The sequence below is a fragment of the Trachurus japonicus genome, chromosome 10, assembly GCF_045865225.1.
Source record: "Trachurus japonicus isolate A0001 chromosome 10, Traja_1.0".
Classification (NCBI taxonomy): Eukaryota; Metazoa; Chordata; class Actinopteri; order Carangiformes; family Carangidae; genus Trachurus; species Trachurus japonicus.
In genome coordinates, this window is record NC_140916.1 from 9,847,458 (window position 1) to 9,867,891 (window position 20,434).

The window sequence follows — 20,434 nt, forward strand, 5'->3', positions numbered from 1 at the left end:
GGGAAAAATCCTGCATAAGGTTCTCTTTAATGTAAACCGAATTATACAGAAGCTGCCATTGATTAGCAGGGATAGGGTAGTAATGAGCTAGGCTAATTAGCCTCCACTTGTGAGACCCAGTGTCTCAATTACGTACACTTTCATGTAGTATACGATGTACACTATATACTTCCATAGTGCGCAAATTTCGACAGGGTAGTGTTGTCTCAAATCGAATATTGTGCACTAAATTAGATTGCAACATTTGTCCATTGAATTTTACAGCCAACTATCACCAGCTGATGTAGTACCGTAGCTGTAGAGGACTTTCGCATGTGTACGGCAAAACCCATAACCGTTAACTTGTGGTCCCTCTCCTTCCTCTACGTAGACTAGCCAATGTGGCAATCATTGAAGGTGTATCCAGGTACTAACAGTACACACCATTCTTGTCAGTGTAAAGTGTGCAAATTGAGACACAGCAAGAGAGTTCAGTATGCACTTAACTAGTAGCAAGCTATTCTAGCTAACTAGGTTCTACTTCCATATGAAATTCAACCTTCAGGTTCTCACAAAGATTAACTACAACAATGAATGTCTTAAATTGTAAAATTGGGAGAAAACACACCTCATATTTCCTTGCAAGGCCACCAGTACGTTTGTTACCTCCATGAACAAAATGTTTGTGGCAACTTTTTAAAAAAAACTTAAAACTATGCATAATATGTGCGCTATCATCAGTTGCATTTAAACTTTATGATGTTATGACTGCTCACTCTGTTGCTATGTACCGAAAATAACCGCATTCAATTTACTACATTAGATCAGCAAAGCTAATGCACATGCAACAACCTTTCAACTGTTTTTAAAGACCTTTTTCCAGCTCTGTGAGTCTAACCAGACCAACATGTCTGGTGAAGGCTCCTTGATCTTTTTTTATTTTTAGCCATGCTGCCTAAAGCGTAACCTCACAACCCGCCTACGTCCTGGGGGGAGCCCCATCTCACCACCCGACCACAGACGGTTTGGATCGGACTCATCTCTGGGGAGGGGAATGAAAAGGCTTCGTCCAATTAATGGTTGTGATGCCCCCTTGAAGAGCAGCCGCACTCGATGCAACCGCCACCACACCCAGAGAGAGAGCCACAAGCCGGAGCGTGGTGTCTCTGCCCGCTAAATACAATCTGCACTGGATCCTGCTCACATGGTAGTGATTTGAGAAACGTGCTGCATCTTCTCCTCACACCGTGTTATGTAACGTGTGGTCTGGTGTGATGGCAGGAGACGCCATTGTGCGCTTGTGTGTCAGTGCTTTGACATGTGTTGAGCGTGCAGCCAGATGACATGCGGGGGCGGACACCTGTGTGATATAATGTAATCATGCACATAAACACAACAGTGCTGAGAATTAATGTGATTCTTTATTATAATTATGGAATCAGATTCTCAGCAAGATCTTACGTGCATTGAGGAGATCAAAATATTGGAGCGTGAAAGTTCAGCTATGACTTTTTGTCACTCATTAACCCCGCTCTCGACCTGATGATGAGGATGTGAACTGTGTGACAGAGAAACACACCTGTTTCATCTCTACACATGTTAGTTTCAGTCGTTTCCTCTCAGCAGGAAGCTGTGACATGCAGAGATTAACACTGTTGCTCTAGTTACTCTCCATCACCCCCCGCTGTGTGTGCAGGTGGCACCACCAGCCATGTATGAGCTACTGGTGCCTCACTGGTTTCTCAGCTATACCAACGCTGCTGCAGCATTAATGCAAACCTTTCATTACCACTTTGTCATTACCATTTTCTACAGTATATACACATATTAATTTACATTGCAGTAAAATAAGAACAAACAGTTCAGCCAACGCCTTGCTCAGTGTGCAGGTTTGATGGAGGATAACCTAAATGTTTCCAGGCAACAGAGGCCTCTTTCATACATGGGAGCAGGCCAGATCTGTCGGAGTGGATTATTTTTACCTGCTCATGATATCTGCATATTGCCCCGAGAAATAGTTAAAGCAGAAGTAAGCGGAATATTTGTGTTAATATAAGTCTTAAATAGTTATATCTTCCGACGGCAATCACTTATATAGAGTGTTTGGTCCGAAACACGGGTCTGTCAGTCACTCTGCTCTGCTGTAAGCCGAGGAGAAAACTTTCCTTGTATCCTACAACCTTTATCCAATGAGGAGAGAGAACGGCATAAAGGGGCGGTCCTCTCTGTGTGTGCAGCCAAGGGATGCGCATGAATGTGGTGACGTAGGGACGAGGGCGGGGACTGCTAACTCCATTTGCTGACAGGAAGTTAGCCAAAACGACCAGATCGCTTACTTCTGCTTTAACAGTTAGATCTTACACTTGTTTGACTTTCGTCATGTTTTTAATTGCGTTATTGTAAGAAAACTTTCTCTGGCTCTTGTTGCTGAATTAATTGTAAACATTCAGGGGATAGTTGGCATTTAAATTCCCAGGGAGGAGAATGAATAATTAATTTAACTATGATATCTAATTGCTCACACAACTCAAACTCAAACAGCCGTTTCCTTGGGAAAAACACAGAGGGAAATTAGTTTGTGCTACCGCGCGTATTTCACTAGTGTCATGTAATCAATACAGAGCAGTGGAGTAAATAATTGATATCATATGCAAATGTTGTATTTACGTTGTATTTGTTACATACATAAAAAGCATACATCCATAAAAAATACAATAATTAATTAATCACACAGATTCTCAAGCAAACTTATCTGTGGTAAAGGCCACAGAATATTATAGGAGAGGGAAATTAATAATTCTTTAAATCAAACTCAAATCATCAATTAAAAGTATTAGTTATTCTCGGCGAAGTTTAAATGTCAGAAATCACAAAAGGTTTTTAAAAAATGCAAATACATGTGCAGACATTTACATTTGGATTGTTGCACTGCATGATGCATGTTATAAAATGCAGCTGAAATGAAAAATAAAGAAATACTCAAAATGTATAGAACTTCACATTGATTTCTGTTCATTAGCCAGAATTACTGTTACCACAGATGCAAATTAAATTTCCAATCTTAGCAAAACTGTCTACAGGATGAGGTAAAGAAAAAAAGAAAAGTAAACTATGGAAATATGAGTTGTAAGTTTAGTTGTAATTTGGGTGAACTGGCCCTTTAACAGTCAACAAATTCCCTGAGAAGTCCAAAACCACCGATGTGTTAGTCTCTCGGTACTTTCCGACTTAGGCTCCGAGTTGACTGGTTCCCACAGAACAATAAAAAAAGAAAATGAAAATCTTGTGTGTTATCTTTAAAAACGAAGAAGGAAAAAAAAGGTCTGTAATTTCCTGAAATATCCAAAAGCTGCAGGTTGTAACAGACATTACTCATATAGAAGGAAATATTACATTTATGAAGGATTATTTTCATCTGTGGATGATTAATTTTGGACGATATGGTGTGTGTGTGTGTGTGTGTGTGTGTGTGTGTGTGTGTGTGTGTGTGTGGTTGTCAGCAATAATCTACAGTGTGTGTATTAAGTATAATAAAAGAACATGTCAGTGCAGTGCAACAGTGTAGCTCGATGATGTGTTTTTTAATAGTTTGTGCACAACAGTGGAGCTCTGTGGCACATAGGAATGATATGAACACACACATAGACATTTGTGGTTTCACTTTCTTCTTTTCATGGCGTTTGTTGACTGCTGAACAATAAAGATCATGGCCACCAGGCTTAAAAACATGGAAGATAAACATTAGCCGGTCCAGAGCCACGCCCCCTTTTGTTCCCCAGTGTAAACCACTGTGATCTTACTGCTCACAGATCCAGCTCTGATCGGCGAAGCAGCCGTCGTCGTTCCACTCTCCAGTTGTCGACGTCTGCACAAGTTCCGCACAGTCCTGGTTCCCGTTGAAGCTGTTGGGCTGGCCGGGCTGCCAGAACCTGGCACACAAGGAAACACACACAAGGAAACACACGCACACACACATTAAAGATTTTTACAGCGCTCACTTCTTGTTGTTTTTTCTTCCTCAGCTGCCGTGTCCTTGTCAGTTCTGACCTGAACTGTGACAACAGGGGGGGAAATCCAGGCTCATTTGCATAGAATAAAGTTGGGCCATTGTGTAACTTTGAACCCCCACCACGTTTTACCACATCTGTGTGTTTTCAAACACATTTCCACAAGATGATTAATTTCACTGGAAGCACTTTGTGGGAGCGCACAACAACAAAACCTTCCTCCATGTTTCCCAGGAATGAAACCAACGTAGATTTTATAAGAGATTTAAGTGCAAGTCACAAGTCCAACAACGACTTCACACTGTAATATCATAGTGTTTTCTACAATCACACACACACATTTATTAATTTATGCTAAACAGCCATTTGAGCCAATGTGGGTTTTGATATCTTGCCCCAGGTCACTTCAACAACTGTAAAAGCTGGGAATCTTTGGTACGCTTTACTTCCTAAGTTATATGAACAGTGAGACAAATACAAAAATGTATTCATCATTAGATATGATTGATAAAAGGAGCCTGTGCACCGTGATCAAACGTCATGATCAGATGACATTCACAGTGGCATGCAAAAGTTTGGGCACCCCTGGTCAAAATTTATGTTAATGTGAACAGTTCAGCAAGTAGAAGATGAAATGATCTCCAAAATGCATAAAGTTAAACATGAAACACTCTTTTGCAATATTTTAAGCAATATCAGTGTTTTATTTTGTTTTCCACAGTTTTAGAGTGAAAAAGGGAAACAAAGCAGCAGACTGCAGAAGAATGGGAAACCCAGGAGACTTGAGCTAAGATAACTTTGACCAAGGTATCAGACAAGATATTATTTAATATATCATGGAGGGCGTAGTTCCCACAATGGTTGGGGATTCCCAATCAAGGGAGGGAGGACACAGACAAACACTGGCTGGAGAACACATGGGACCAGGGAAGTTTTGAGTTTGAGTTTTGATCCTGATTTACTGGGAGTGACTTCATGCATAAGAATAAAAATTTATTTTGAATTTAACAAAGCCTGAGCCTTTTAAGAAGCTGCATTAAAGCGCTACTTTACGTTGACTTCCTTTTTTTTGTCTGATTCCTTAACACTAGCCACACGGCCTCAAATGACAACCCTTCTGGTGTTAGAATAAATGTATGAATATGGAAACAGTTATAACTTACTGCATGGTGATCGGGGTCCCGTCCACCCATGTCCATTTCCCCTCCATGAGACTGTCCGTCAGACCAATCCAGACGTTCTGGCCTTTCTTCAGTTTCTTGTTAATAAACTCCTGTTAATGTGAAACAGAACTATCAGAAATGTGTGCTGGGCCTCAGTTCACCCTCAGCAGTGATGCCAACATTGGCTCGTACGCTGTGTCCCAATTCAGTGGTCCCATCCTTGATGGCTGAACTGAAATGAGACAGACTACCACTGGAATAGTGTAGCTCTTATCGCTTCACAACCTTGAAGCACGTAACTTTTTTCACAAGAACTTGAGGTTTGAAGGAGCAGCAATCTCCAAGGCTGAAAAGTGCAGCCAACAGGTAAGTAACCAACAGAAATAAACATGTTAACAGCCTGGTACAAATACAGTTTTGGTCTCCAAAGCTCATGTCCTCATTCATGAGGTCTGTTTGCGGGGTGAATTTTTAAAACTCACCTGTTTAAGTTTTATTAGAACTGAAATTTCTGCATAATTAAGGCTGTGGCACTTGGAGACACAGGTGGGGTGAGCATACAAGCCGGGATGCACCAGAGTCTTGAGTCACCTCTTTTGTACATTTTGCACATCCTTATACCCAGACTGTAGCTTTTAAAGCCATTGGTTTTAAGAGATTTGAAGTTCTGCTACTACCCTTAAGTCTGACCCTTGACCCCTATCTCAGTGTTGTTTACTGCCATAGTATTTCCATCACCTCTATACAATGGGGCACAGAGTGGATTTAGCAAATTCATCCTCTCTGAATCAGGGCACAGCTGTAAATCTCCCCCATCGTCTCACCTGTTCCTCTCTGCTGTCCAACACCACCAGATCTGCCCCCTGAGTCTTGCAGGCTTCCCTGCTTTCTGTCCAGTTCCTCTTCGAGGTTGAAAAGAAATAACAGGTCGAACCAAACTTGGTCCAGCCCGAACTACAGGGTTTGGCTGCAACATAAAAAAACAGAGAGAAAAAATATCACAACAATTATCAAAGCACAAATTATAGTTGGACTGTATGAACAAATCGTACCTCTTAATTTCTCCATCAGCCTGTCAGTCTTGTTCTGTATTGCGTCTCTGTCCGTCACCAAAAGGCTGTAATTGGCCTGTAACCAGCTGTTTGTTCTCAACAGAGAATTATACGTGTTTTGCAATCCGTCTTTTTCTTTCCACAGTGAATTGTAGCTGCTCTCCAGGTTATTCTTACTCGCACTCAGGCTGTTGTAGCTTCTTTGCAACTTGTCCATGTCCTTCTTCAGTGAGGAGTAATTGGTCAGAATCTGATCTCTGTTTGTTATCAAAGTCCAGTAACGATCCTGTAAGTTGTCTTTTTCACTCTGCAGGTTGTTGTACTCGGCCTGTAGCTGGTCTTTAGTCGCCGTCACATTGTTGTGTGTCGTCTGTAAACTGTCAAGGTTCCTCTGCATGTCGTCGTAGTTCACCCGTAACTGGTCGCTCTGTTGTTTTAAGGTGTTGAACTTTACCTGCAATTGGTCACGTACGTTTTCCATATCGCTGAAACTGGCCTTGAACTTATCTCTTTGTTCGGAGACAGAAGTGAAGTTTTCCTGCAGCTCGTCATTTTCTCTACTCAGGTTGCTCAGCTTGGCCTCTAATTGTTTCCTCTCTGCAGTTAAAGAAGCATAACTGCTCTGCAGGTCGTCTCTGTCTGCTCTCAGGGCGTCGCTTTCATTTTGGAGATGCTCCGTCCCCTGAGCGGCCTGCTGGGGAGCTGCCGACGACCGGCCGCTGATTATCTCATCTGTGAAACAAAAATAAACAATTTATTCATGTACAGTATTTGCTAAGATGTGTCAGATTTAACTTTTTAGATCTTCTGGTTCTGTGTAAAAAAAAAGCATCACTCACAGTAGATGATCTGTGCGATATTACCCATCATCAGGACAGCACACAGTAACCCCAGACACAGAGTCGCACAGCTCCATGACTTTTTTCCTCTCTGTAAATCTACTGAATCAAAAAATAAGAAACCAGTTACATTTCTATTCTATTCTATTCTGTTCTATTCTATTCTATTCTATTCTATTCTATTCTATTCTATTCTATTCTTCATAATGTTGATATTGTGCTCATATTTTTTCACCACTTATAAATCAATTGTTAGACAATTATCGGTTTATCTGGTGATGAATACCAAGACGTTATCTCTGCATTTCAGCTCTCCATAGAAATAATATGCAACAGCAAATACTTTTCTAAGAAGAAACACAAAGATGCCTTGATTACATTCTCCATTGACTGTTGAGAAACTTTTTAGAGTTTGACAAAATGGAAAGACTATTGTTTGGTTTTATAAAGGAAAAAGTCATGAAACACAATGTGAAAATCAACTGTAAACCAAAACCAGACCAGCTGTGACTGATCTCCACCAAAGAACTTGTATTGCCTAAACCTAACCAGACCAGGCCTGGAGGCTAATTCCAGACTCTGGTGTCAAGGTCTTGCCCTTCATGTGTCCATCATGCAGCTCAGTTATGTTGTGCTGGCAAAAACGTAATTTCGTAACATGTGAACATAATTTCCAGGAGACAAGTTAATCTATTCCCTGTGCAACAGGCAGCAGCCTAATTCTTCTGTAGAAGAAGAATTTTATGAACTAAAAAAATATTATTTTCCTAAGAAATCTAACACTTTAGTTTCAAAAAGCACAAGAACATTAAATTAATTGTACCCAACATACATTATTTTCTGCCTGCAAATGTGTTAGTGGGGTGTTTACCTTTGGTGGTCAGCCCATCCCATGTGAGGGTCTTATTTATATATATGTCATCATCAATCTCCATTGCATCCATTCTGACAGTTTCACTGTTAAAACCACATAGAGACACTGGTTTTAGGTTTTCAATAAAAAAATACATACAGTTTTCTTAACATCCTTTATATTTTAAAACAGATTTCAATCACTTAATGTTAAATACTTTCAATTAAATTGAATAAATTGATTAATACTAACAGTGCTAATGTCTAAGACCATTTTTATGGTTTGTAATCCAAGTATTTAAGTTTTTAATGAGATCTACTCTTCGTAATATCAGCCCTATATAGTTTAAGCTGATTGAAATTAAGCTGAAAAATACTCTGTTACATTCAATATTCAAACATCTGAGTGGAAAACCAACGCACCTACCTTGGATCGGTGTTGTTACGACTGCATCCACAGAGTTACAAGAAAGTAGCAGTGAAGATTGTGTGTTTTAAAAGCGAGGTTATCAAATGTTTGACTTAAACTCACCTCTGATTGGTCTAAGAGAATCTTTTCATGGCATTATCAGGTCAGATTGGAGTTGAATATAGGCCAAAAAGATTTGGGTATCTCAGGGAAATGCTGTTGGTTTGACTTATGATTTCCTTCCGCTCATTCTCTCACACTTTCATTTCTGTTCCCTTTTCTCACAGAATTACTTCCCACTGAGTTTAAAAGAGTGGCAGTTTTACATAACAGAGACACAAGCTAAGCTATAATGCAAATTTTAAAAACTGCAAACTCAGAGGAGAACGCTGCCCAGTTCAGCGAAACAACACTTCAAGTACATTAACTATTGAGGGCATTCATGTCTAAAGACCTTACACAGTTAAAAGTACAGTTGTTTTCTTTTTGACTTTTGACTGAAGCTGATGGGTTTTGCATATATTTGGTCACAACTGACAAGCAGAATCGATGGCAATCTGTTCTGTATTTGTTAAGGCATTAAAAACTGACAAGAGTGTTACAGTAAAAAAAAAAAAAAAAAGCCAATGGACCAACAAACTCACATGATTCATCCTCAGATCCTCATATTTCATGGGATATGTGAAAACAATGACCTGTTGGCACTACAGAAAATCAAAAACCTATAAAATATAACTGCAATCCATCCAAAGTTGTTGACTTATTACCAAATTCATTATCCTGAAGATGAATCCTTATGTGTTTCCTGATAATGGAACATACGAGACAGAGTTGTTTTCGAGGTAAATACAGAGACTGCTTGCCGGAAAACTGCCCCTGAAGGCAGCGCGCATCAGCGGTTTTGCATAAATTTACCTCTAAAACGACTCTGTCTCGTAACGTTACGTTATTATCTCATAGCGTAGTGAATGTGCGGGTCACAACTTGTCCACTAGAGCGTTTTGGAGTTGTTGGATTGTGTATTTGGTGAGTTTGATGAGGGAAACCAAGAAATCCCATCAGCCTCCATACAGTATCTGAGCAGCTCGCGGCTATGCGCCGCCGTTCTAAAAATAGCTTGCACCGACAATTAAAGCAGAAGTAAGCGATCCGGTCGTTTTGGCTAACTTTTTGTCAGCCGATGGAGTTAGCAGTCCTCGCCTTCGTCATGGATCTATTGGTCCTCGTCCCTACGTCACCACCTTCACGCGCATCCCTTGGCTGCACACACAGCCCTTCATGTCGTTCTCTCTCCTCATTGGATAAAGGTTGTAGGATACAAGGAAGTATACAAGAAGTTTTCTCCTCGGCTTACAGCAGAGCAGAGTGACTGACAGACCCGTGTTTAGGACCAAACACTCTGTAAGTGATTGCTGTCGGAAGATATAACTAAGACTCATATTAACACAAACATTCCGCTTACTTCTGCTTGAAAGGTAACAAACCTACTGCTAAGACTAGCGATTATGGCAATGGGCCAATTTGCCAAAATGTTGAACTATCCCTTTAAGATGGATGACTTACCCATCGTCCTCTTTACTCGTCTATGACACAGCAGCATCTCTCAGCTCTACCTTATTCTCTGCCTCACCACCATCCCAGCATCCACCTGTAGGCATCACTCCCACACTTTAATGAAATCCTATTCTCAGGGAGAGATGAAGTCAGAGCCTTGACGCCAAACTCAAATACATAATGAAGCTGCAATAAGCATTTTTAATTGTGAGTTGTCTGACTGAAGTAGAGATGTTATATTGCTTTAATATGCATGTATCCTGTTGAATCAGCTAATAAGATGGTTGTTTTTCCGACTTATTACCAACACTAATTAATTTAATGTGCACAACATTGAATCATTCTCACTATACATTCAGACATCACTACAAAATCGCAAACGCATGCACAATGGCCTCTAGAGATTAATAAGGGATTTTTCCATGTTCTTGCAGTGCTGTGCCTGCTCGCATGTTAATGTATAGCTCAGGGAACTACATGGCCACACACAGGGGTAGAAAATCTTTGCAGAACCTAATTTGAAGCCCGGGTCCCTGCGGTGGAAACACAGAGTTCCTCCAAAGGTTCCTGGTTCCTGTGGAAAAACCCTACAGAGGAAACACAGCTAGAGTCAGAACATGAAAGAAAACCTCTCATCTCATACCCTGCAGTTGCCACTGACCAGTTGTTCACAGTACTGTTTGAAAACCCGATAAGTTGTCAACATTTCAAAATGAAGGTCATTTTGCAAATTAATAAAAAAAAAAGTACTGCTTCATTCAGAGCAGCATCCTCTGAAGAGATCTGACTGAATAATTCAGTTTGTTCGCTGCAAGGAATTTCACCAAGGAAAGATGTGTTTGAACCCTGCTCCCTGTGTTTTAGTGAGATCCATCCAGTTAGCATGTATATTATTTAAACAATGATGAATGTGTGATTAAATAACATATAGACTGTCATATCTGCACAGGGTCTCACCCCCTATATGTTTTTCTTTAAAAAGGCTGCATGATAACAGTAAGCTATTCATAGTTTCTTCATTCCCTGCCTGTTAAGACATATAAATGCTCTTATTCAGGACCAGTCCCAGCCTGGTCAGATGCGTACAGTACATGAACTGATGAAGCCTCTTGGATGAGAAGTGAAACGTCTTCCCAGACAAATAACTAAGTCCAGTTGCTTTCGATTTAACCTCCTTTGAGATACTACGACCTGGACAAATGAGAATATGCACAGGCTTTTATTCAGTGTTTTACGCAACAGTTTGTTAACAGAGCAGCTGTGTGAGTCTGCTTACCTCTGTTGTGCTTCCAACTTACAGTAAAGCGAGTAAATCTTCCAGTCGAGGCACTGATACTTTTGCGGTTGGTACCTACTGAACTGTATGTAGTTACAGACCTGAGATCGAGCACAACAAGGCTGCTGTGCACTATCTAATCTCTGTGAAGCAGTTCAGAACAGTTCAGTCTGCTAGAACCAGAGAGACTCTCAGCTCTGTTCCCTGCAACATGTGAGAGACGGCACTAAGTGCTCCAAGTGGAGGGAAGGATCAATAGCTAAGTACAGCACAGCAGCTGCCCTGTCAACCTGTCTTCTTCACCCCCACTCCTCCCTCCGTACTGTCTCACACAGCAGCGAGCAAAAATCAAAACATCAACTGTTCAGAGGTCTGGCACATGTCAACTTGACAGCCCCTTTCTGTGGTTTTGAAAATTTCGACAAATGACACATTTTTTTGCGGTCGTGTTTCGCTGCATCTTTTCCCAGAATTCAACTGCAGCTGCCACCGAGGCCGACGTCTGTGCTGCAGCTGTATTTTATAACAAAGGCCTTGTGCCGCTGGAGAGCAGGTTGCTGTATGAGGCTTTTTTTGTTTCTGAGGCAAACTGAGTTGTGATCACTGTTGGGCACGATAGTTTTGAAAAGTAATTAGTTACTCATTACCTCCCCCAAAAAGTAACTTAGTAGAAAAACCACACAAACTTCACATGTGATTCAAATTGTTATTGCATGTGTTAGAGGACATGTGTAAAACATGTTACCACATGTGGAAAATTGGTTCATATGAAATATGAGGATCTGAGAATGAATCATGTGACTTGATCCATTGGCTGTACTTTTTTTTTATGTAACACTCACATTTGTCAATTTTTAATGCCTTAACAACTATAGAATAGATTGCCATCGATTCTGCTTGTCAATTGTGACCAAATATCTACAAAACCCATCAGCTTCAGTCAAAAAGAAAACAACTGTTTTAACTCTGTAAGGTCTCAATAGTTAATGTACTTGAAGTGTTGTTTCGCTGAACTGGGCAGCGTTCTCCTCTGAGTTTGCAGTTTTTAAAATTTGCATTAAAGCTTAGCTCGTGTGTCTGTCATGTAAAACTGCCACTCATTTGAACTCAGTGGGAAGTAATTCTGTGAGAAAAGGGAACAGAAATGAAAGTGTTAAACCTGAGAGAGAATGAGCGAAATGAGATTATGAATCAAACCAAAAGCATTTCCCCGAGACTTTTGGCCTATATTCACCTCAAATCTGACCTGATAATGCATTGAAAAGATCCCCTTAGACCAATCAGAGGTGAGTTTAAGTCAAACATTTGATGACAATGAATACGCTTTTAAAACATACAATCTTCACTACTGCTTTCTTGTAACTCTGTGGATGCAGTCGTAACAACACCAATCCAAGGTAGGTGTGTTGGTTTTCCACTCAGATGTTTGAATATTGAATGTAACAGAGTATTTTTCAGCTTCATTTCAATCAGCTTAGACTAAATATGGCTGATATTATGAAGAGAAGTAGATTTAAATGATCTCATTAAAACTTAAATACTTGATTTACAAACCATAAAAAGGATTTTAAACTTTAGCACTGAGTATTAATCAATGTATTCCATTTAATTGAAATAATTTAACAAGTGATAGAAATCTGTTTTAAAATATAAAGGATGTTAAGAAAACTGTATGTAATTTTTATTGAAAACCTAAAACCAGTGTCTCTATGTGGTTTTAACAGTGAAACTGTCAGAATGGATGCAATGGAGCTTGATGATGACATATATATAAATAAGACCCTCACAATGGATGGGCTGACCACCAGAGGTAAACACCCCACAAACACATGTGCAGGCAGAAAATAATGTATGTTGGGTACAATTAATTTAATGTTCTTGTGCTTTTAAACAAAAGTGTTAAATTTCTTAGGAAAATAATATTTTTGATCCTTTTGTAATGTGCTTTCTACAGAAGAATTAGGCTGCTGTCTGTTGCACAGGGAAGAGATTAACTTGTCTCCTGGAAATTATGTTTACATATTACTAAATTACGTTTTTGCCAGCACAACATAACTGAGCTGCATGATGGACACACGAAGGGCAAGACCTTGACACCAGAGTCTGGAATTAGCCTCCAGGTCTGGTCTGGTTAGGTTTAGGCAATAAAAGCTCTTTGGTGGAGATCAGTCACAGGTGGTCTGGTTTTGGTTTAGGGTTTGATTTTCACATTGTGTTTCATGACTTTTTCCAAACCAAACAATAGTCTTTCCCCTTTGTCTAACTAGAAAACGTTTCTCAATAATCAATGGAGAATATAATCAAGGCATTTTGTGTTTCTACTTAGAAAAGTATTTGCAGTTGCAAATGATTTCTATAGACAGAGCTGAAGTAAGAGATGCAGAGATAACGTCTCTAACACTTGATTTTTAAGTGGTGAAAACTATGAGCACAATATCAAAACTAGAAATTGTATTTCCCGAAGGAAATACATGTGAATGCTGAAAGCAGCTAACCGCCATTGCTGATTTAGCGAACACAATTGACAAATAGCGAAAGTAGTGCTTGACATGGTAAAGATAGAAAAGAGGTAAAGAGAAAAGGTGGGGGGCATATATGCATTATCAAGGTTGCTCGCATGCAAAATCTGAAAATAAACCAGACCTAGTGGTAGTAGTTAAAGTTGGAAGAAGCTAATACAGGGTTGCTCAGGCAGGTTTCACAAAAATCTTGAGTGTAGAGTGTCATTTGTGGGTTCGGTGGCAGTTTAAGAAGAAAAGGTCCAGTCACTTTTTTGGCTCTGGTCCACTCTAACAATGATGTCACTCACTCTGAGCGACGCTATACACACACATTGAAAAGTGTGAAATTGGTCAGAAATGCTTGGAAAGGATTCATCTCAAGAACGGTAGAAGATATGAAAAAGTAATAGCACACATGTCCCAAAGAAGCTGCACAATTTGATGTGTTAATTGTTGAAATAATTCATATTTAGTGTGAATGCTTTCAGCAATAGAACAGAATAGAATAGAAAAGAAAAGAAATGTAACTGGTTTCTTATTTTTTGATTCAGTAGATTTACAGAGAGGAAAAAAGTCATGGAGCTGTGCAGCTCTGTGTCTGGGGTTACTGTGTGCTGTCCTGATGATGGGTAATATCGCACAGATCATCTACTGTGAGTGATGCTTTTTTTACACAGAACTAGACAAACTAAAAAAACTTAAATCTAACACATCTTTGCAAATACATGAATAAATTATTTATTTTTGTTTCACAGATGAGATAATCAGCGGCCGGTCGTCGGCAGCTCCCCAGCAGGCCGCTCAGGGGACGGAGCATCTCCAAAATGAAAGCGACGCCCTGAGAGCAGACAGAGACGACCTGCAGAGCAGTTATGCTTCTTTAACTGCAGAGAGGAAACAATTAGAGGCCAAGCTGAGCAACCTGAGTAGAGAAAATGACGAGATGCAGCAAAACTTCACTTCTGTCTCCGAACAAAGAGATAAGTTCAAGGCCAGTTTCAGCGATATGGAAAACGTACGTGACCAGTTGCAGGTAAAGTTCAACGCCTTAAAACAACAGAGCGACCAGTTACGGGTGAACTACGACGACATGCAGAGGAAACTTGACAGTTTACAGACGACACACAACAATGTGACGGCGACTAAAGACCAGCTAAAGGCCGAGTACAACAACCTGCAGAGTGAAAAAGACAACTTACAAGATCGTTACTGGACTTTGATGACAAACAGAGATCAGATTCTGACCAATTACTCCTCACTGAAGAAGGACATGGACAAGTTGCAAAGAAGCTACAACAGCCTAAGTGCGAGTAAGAATAACCTGGAGAGCAGCTACAATTCACTGTGGAAAGAAAATGACGAGCTGCAGCAAAACTTCACTTCTGTCTCCGAACAAAGAGATAAGTTCAAGGCCAGTTTCAGCGATATGGAAAATGTACGTGACCAATTGCAGGTAAAGTTCAACGCCTTAAAACGACAGAGCGACCAGTTACGGGTGAACTACGACGACATGCAGAGGAAACTTGACAATTTACAGACGACACACAACAATGTCACGGCGACTACAGACCAGCTACAGACCACGTACAACAACCTGCAGAGAGAAAAGGACAACTTACAGGATCGTTTCTGGACTTTGATAACAAACAGAGATCAGATTCAGAGTAATTACTCCTCACTGAAGAAGGACATGGACAAGTTGCAAAGAAGCTACAACAGCCTGAGTGCGAGTAAGAATAACCTGCAGAGCAGCTACAATTCACTGTGGAAAGAAAAAGACGAGCTGCAGCAAAACTTCACTTCTGTCTCCGAACAAAGAGATGAGTTCAAGGCCAGTTTCAGCGATATGGAAAATGTACGTGACCAGTTGCAGGTAAAGTTCAACGCCGCAAAACGACAGAGCGACCAGTTACAGGTGAACTATGACGACATGCAGAGGAACCTTGACAGTTTACAGACGACACACAACAATGTGACGGCGACTAAAGACCAGCTACAGGCCGAGTACAACAACCTGCAGAGTGAAAAAGACAACTTACAGGATCGTTACTGGACTTTGATAACAAACAGAGATCAGATTCGGAGCAACTACTCCTCACTGAAAAAGGACATGGACAAGTTGCAAAGAAGCTACAACAGCCTGAGTGCGAGTAAGAATAACCTGGAGAGCAGCTACAATTCACTGTGGAAAGAAAAAGACGGATTGCAAAACACGTATAATTCTCTGTTGAGAACAAACAGCAGGTTACAGGCCAATTACAGCCTTTTGGTGACGGACAGAGACGAGACTGACAGGCTGATTGCGAAATTAAGAGGTATGATTTTTCCATGTATATTTACAACTATAATTTTTGTGCTTTGATAATTGTTGTGATATTTTTTCTCTCTCTCTGTTTTCTTATGTTGCAGCCAAACCCTGTAGGTCGGGCTGGACCAAGTTTGAATTTACTTGTTATTTCTTTTCAACCGCAAAGAGGAACTGGACAGAAAGCAGGGAAGCCTGCCAGACTCAGGGGGCAGATCTGGTGGTGTTGGACAGCAGAGAGGAACAGGTGAGACGATGGGGGAGATTTACAGCTGTGCCCTGATTCAGGGAGGATGAATTTGCTAAATCCACTCTGTGCTCCATTGTATGGAGGTGATGGAAATACTGTGGCAGTAAACAACACGGAGATAGCAGTCAAGGGTCAGACTTAAAGGAGAATCCCGGCCATTTTTGACCCCTAAATCGTTTTCCTGATGGCCACCCAGTGTTGTGGGGAGCAAAAAACGCGACAAAAATTGATGAAGTTACACCATGGCTACCCGGCGCTCGGGATAGCGACAACGCTAACCCATGGAGGCAATTCTTTCAATCAAAACACAATCAAATATCTATGGTAGCCTACATGACTCGAATCCTTACAAGACACCACTGAACTCATAAACTGTACAGTATAAACAGTATAAACTTTGTGTTTTTGCATGTAATCACTCACCTCAGATAGCCTATCCTGGAAATACATTACTATCCGATCGCAGAGTGCCTGCCGAAATGAGAACAGAAACAAACATTTTTTTCCTTGTTGTGATGATTTCTTTACAAAAATAAACGGTCGAGCAGTGCATTGGTAATGTCCAAAATATCTCAGACCGTTTATTTTTGTAAAGAAATCATCACAACAAGGAAAAAGTGTTCGTTTCTGTGGCGGGGAGAGCAGGCGCTCTGCAATCGGATAATAATGTCTTTCCAGGATGTTTCAGAGTTAATCACTCACCTCAGAGTGATTACATGCAAAAACACAAAGTTTATACTGTTTATACTGTACACTATATGAGTTCAGTGGTGTCTCGTAAGGATTCCAGTCATGTACCATAGATATTTGATTGTTTTTTGAGTGTTTGTTGTAATTGAAAGAATTACCCCCATAGGTTAGCATTGTCGCTATCCCGAGCACCGGGTAGCCATGGTGTAACTCCGGTTTTATATGCTCCCCCCAACACTGGGTGACCATCAGGAAAACAATTTAAGGGTCAAAAATGGCCAGAATTCTCCTTTAATGGCAGTAGGAAAACTTCAATTGGTGCAACTCTTAAAACCAATGGCTCTAAAAGCTACAGTCTGGGTATAAGGATGTACGATGCAAACAGTCGTCATGAATGAGGACATGAGCTTCGGATACCAAAACTGTATTTGTACCAGGCATAGACTGTAAAAAGAATGGACGTAGCGTCCGTGACGTCACCCATTGGTTTTGGAGAGTCGTTTTTGTGACTCAAATATGGCGGCCTGAACAGCGCCATGTTGGATTGGCCGGCCGAGGACCCGCCCACTGGCCTCGAAGCAGCTGTCCACGGAGCTGCTCGGACCTGTCACTCAACGTTTCCGCGCCCTAATTGGCCAGAGTTTTAACCTAATAACAGTAAAACGGTAGAGTTTAAAAAAAATTCACCCCCCTCAGAGTGTGTGCGGGGGTAGAAACTATCGATTGAGACGAAAAAACGTTCTGACACCAGGCTTTGATCATGTTTATTGAGGATGTAAAGTCGGCGATTTTAACATGGGGGTCTATGGGGAATGCTCCCTTCTGACACCAGCCCCCAGAGGAAGCCGAGGGGATTGCAGTTTTTTGAACGCGGAAGTGAGCTTCACTTCTCAGACCGACAGCTGCCCCCTTGGTACCAGGCTGTAAACATGTTTATTTCTGTTGGTTACTTACGTGTTGGCTGCACTTTTCAGCCTTGGAGATTGCTGCTCCTTCAAACCTCAAGTTCTTGTGAAAAAAGTTACGTGCTTCAAGGTTGTGAAGCGATATAATAAGAGTTACACTATTCCAGTGGTAGTCTGTCTCATTTCAGTTCAGCCACCAAGGATGGGACCACTGAATTGGGACACAGCGTACGAGCCAATGTTGGCATCACTGTTGAGGGTGAACTGAGGCCCAGCACACATTTCTGATAGTTCTGTTTCACATTAACAGGAGTTTATTAACAAGAAACTGAAGAAAGGCCGGAACGTCTGGATCGGTCTGACGGACAGTCTCATGGAGGGGAACTGGATGTGGGTGGACGGGACCCCGATCACCATGCAGTAAGTTATCAGGGTCCGGGCTGCTAAACAGCCAGGAGCCTATTGTATTCCTAGGTCTTCTTCTTCTTCTTCTTCTTCTTCTTCTTCTTCTTCTTCTTCTTCTTCTTCTTCTTCTTCTTCTTCTTCTTCTTCTTCTTCTTCTTCTTCTTCTTCTTTTCTAGAACATTTTGAATTCTGCTCTCATGGGAACAACTGCAGTCAATGTAAGAGTGGCATTTTTAAACATCAGATTTTCTCTGAAGTGAGTGCTTTATTATGTTATGTGTGTGCGTGTGTTTCCTTGTGTGTGTTTCCTTGTGTGCCAGGTTCTGGCAGCCCGGCCAGCCCAACAGCTTCAACGGGAACCAGGACTGTGTAGAACTTGTGCAGACGTCGACGACTGGAGAGTGGAACGACGACGGCTGCTTCGCCGATCAGAGATGGATCTGTGAGCAGTAAGATCACAGTGGTTTACACTGTGGAACAAAAGGGGGCGTGGCTCTGGATGTTTTTAAGCCTGGTGGCCATGATCTTTATTGTTCAGCAGTCAACAAACGCCATGAAAAGAAGAAAGTGAAACCACAAATGTGTATGTGTGTCTGTTCATATTATTCCTGTGTGCCACAGAGCTCCACTGTTGTGCACAAACTATTAAAAAACACATCGAGCTATATACTGTTGCACTGCACTGACATGTTCCTTTATTATACTTAATACACACACTGTAGATTATTCAACCACACACACACACACACGTTCACACACACCATATTGTCCCAATATATATACGTATATATATATGAAAATCTTTTTGTATGTTTTGAGCATTTCTTTATTTTTCATTTCAGCTGCATTTTATAACATGCATTTCTTTAAAGCTGTGATCCTTTAACATACACATCACAGGCAGGGTTCATGCAGTGCAACAATCCAAATTTAAATGTCTGAATATGTATTTGCATTTTTTAAAAACCTTTTGAGATTTCTGATAATTTAACTTTGCAGAGAATAACTAATACTTTTAAATGATGATTTGAGTTTGATTTAAAGAATTATTAATTTTCCTCTCCTACAATATGTGATTAACTGTATCACTGTATTTTTACGGATGTATATAACAAATTATACATGCCACAAATAGAATGTAAATACAACATTTGCATATGGTATCAGTTATTTACTGCTCCGCTCTGTATTGATTACATGACTCATAGCTCGGTCCGGACGGGTTACATGCTGTCATTCCGATATCCCACCATTCCGACATCCCACCAGTTAGACATACCGCTATTCCGACATGTGAACGTTCCACCATTAGCCACTTTCAATATAAGGAAATTTGCGTTACTCAACAGGTGACTCCCTTCTTTAAGACATGCTGAGGAATAGGATAGAGAGCAGACAGGGACTAGTCTGCCTATCTAGCCTCTACTAAACTTAACCAACCCCTTTCAACACTGCCTAAGCCCAACCAGTGCAAAATCGTTTGAGGAAAAAAATACGCTATCAAAGGAATTGTCGGAAAGGCGGGATGTTTAAAAAAAGAAAAACATACCGTCATTCCGACCATAGGAGTCAAAAATTGTCGGAATGATGGGACAATTGATAGAAAATTAAGTGTTGCCATTTAGACAATTAGAGGCCTATGTCGGACTGGTGGGATGTCGGAATAGCGGTTGCCCCCCGTCCCGATGACAGCCGCTTCCAGAACTCTCTCGTCAGGACACCGACTAGCGCCCTCCATCTGCCTGTCTGGCAGTTTTGGTGTGAAAATCAATCAATTTCTTAACTAATGATTTGTGAAGATGATTAATGATTTATTTAAATCAATATTGACTGTATCTACGGTAGCAAGGCGTCTTGCCTGAGGAGAATCTCAACGCTGAGAGGCTGTCCCGACACAGCGTCACGCGAATATTTCGCCGAAGTTGAATTTTTTGAACGGCCTGTGCACACAGGGCCTTCGCATTGGCCCCAACCCCCAAGAACTGCGTGCTTGGGTTATTACACAGATATAGCATAATTACACAGGAATTGCCTAAAACGTGGTTAACATAATGAATAAACTGATAACAATACTGGATCATCCTGTATTGTGGTCAAGGGGCCCTAAGCAGATGATTAGTTCGCTTATGCATTGGGCCAACTCTGGATTGGCAGCATAGCTAACGGATGGATGGAGAGGAGCATATCAGCAATAACAAACAGCTCTGAGACAGAAATCCTGGCAGGTCACTGAGTCCACCATCTTGG

General features: G+C 40.9%; 2 protein-coding genes across 4 annotated transcripts; one reads left to right on the forward strand and one right to left on the reverse strand.

Moving 5' to 3' along the window:
• Positions 1 to 3,441: 3,441 nt before the first annotated feature.
• Positions 3,442 to 8,392, reverse strand: LOC146979378 (uncharacterized). 2 transcript variants are annotated; one of them, XM_085788695.1, is made up of 7 exons: positions 8,320 to 8,392; positions 7,912 to 7,997; positions 7,041 to 7,139; positions 6,202 to 6,933; positions 5,974 to 6,116; positions 5,150 to 5,259; positions 3,442 to 3,908 (listed from the first exon to the last, which is right to left on the reverse strand). In XM_085788695.1, the coding sequence occupies exons 2-7, from the start codon at positions 7,982 to 7,984 to the stop codon at positions 3,776 to 3,778; spliced, it is 1,290 nt and encodes a 429-aa protein (XP_085644821.1). In that variant the 5' UTR covers positions 7,985 to 7,997; positions 8,320 to 8,392; the 3' UTR covers positions 3,442 to 3,775. The 2 variants fall into 2 exon arrangements, with proteins under 2 accessions (XP_085644821.1, XP_085644820.1); XM_085788694.1 differs by having other exon boundaries at positions 7,041 to 7,142.
• A 4,467-nt stretch (positions 8,393 to 12,859) lies between these two features.
• Positions 12,860 to 18,681, forward strand: LOC146979379 (uncharacterized). 2 transcript variants are annotated; one of them, XM_085788696.1, is made up of 6 exons: positions 12,860 to 12,941; positions 14,184 to 14,285; positions 14,388 to 15,947; positions 16,042 to 16,184; positions 18,093 to 18,202; positions 18,508 to 18,681. In XM_085788696.1, the coding sequence occupies exons 1-6, from the start codon at positions 12,869 to 12,871 to the stop codon at positions 18,638 to 18,640; spliced, it is 2,121 nt and encodes a 706-aa protein (XP_085644822.1). In that variant the 5' UTR covers positions 12,860 to 12,868; the 3' UTR covers positions 18,641 to 18,681. The 2 variants fall into 2 exon arrangements, with proteins under 2 accessions (XP_085644822.1, XP_085644823.1); XM_085788697.1 differs by having other exon boundaries at positions 14,187 to 14,285.
• Positions 18,682 to 20,434: the final 1,753 nt, after the last annotated feature.

Coding starts and splice junctions, on each gene's coding strand:
- LOC146979379 (XM_085788696.1), top strand. CDS start 12,869: ATGGATGCAATGGAGCTTGATGATGACATATATATAAATAAGACCCTC. Junction 15,948..16,041: donor GCTGATTGCGAAATTAAGAG/GTATGATTTTTC, acceptor CTTATGTTGCAG/CCAAACCCTGTAGGTCGGGC. Junction 18,203..18,507: donor GGGACCCCGATCACCATGCA/GTAAGTTATCAG, acceptor CTTGTGTGCCAG/GTTCTGGCAGCCCGGCCAGC.
- LOC146979378 (XM_085788694.1), bottom strand. CDS start 7,984: ATGGATGCAATGGAGATTGATGATGACATATATATAAATAAGACCCTC. Junction 6,934..7,040: donor TATCGCACAGATCATCTACT/GTGAGTGATGCT, acceptor TTTGTTTCACAG/ATGAGATAATCAGCGGCCGG. Junction 5,260..5,973: donor TGGACAGCAGAGAGGAACAG/GTGAGACGATGG, acceptor TCACATTAACAG/GAGTTTATTAACAAGAAACT.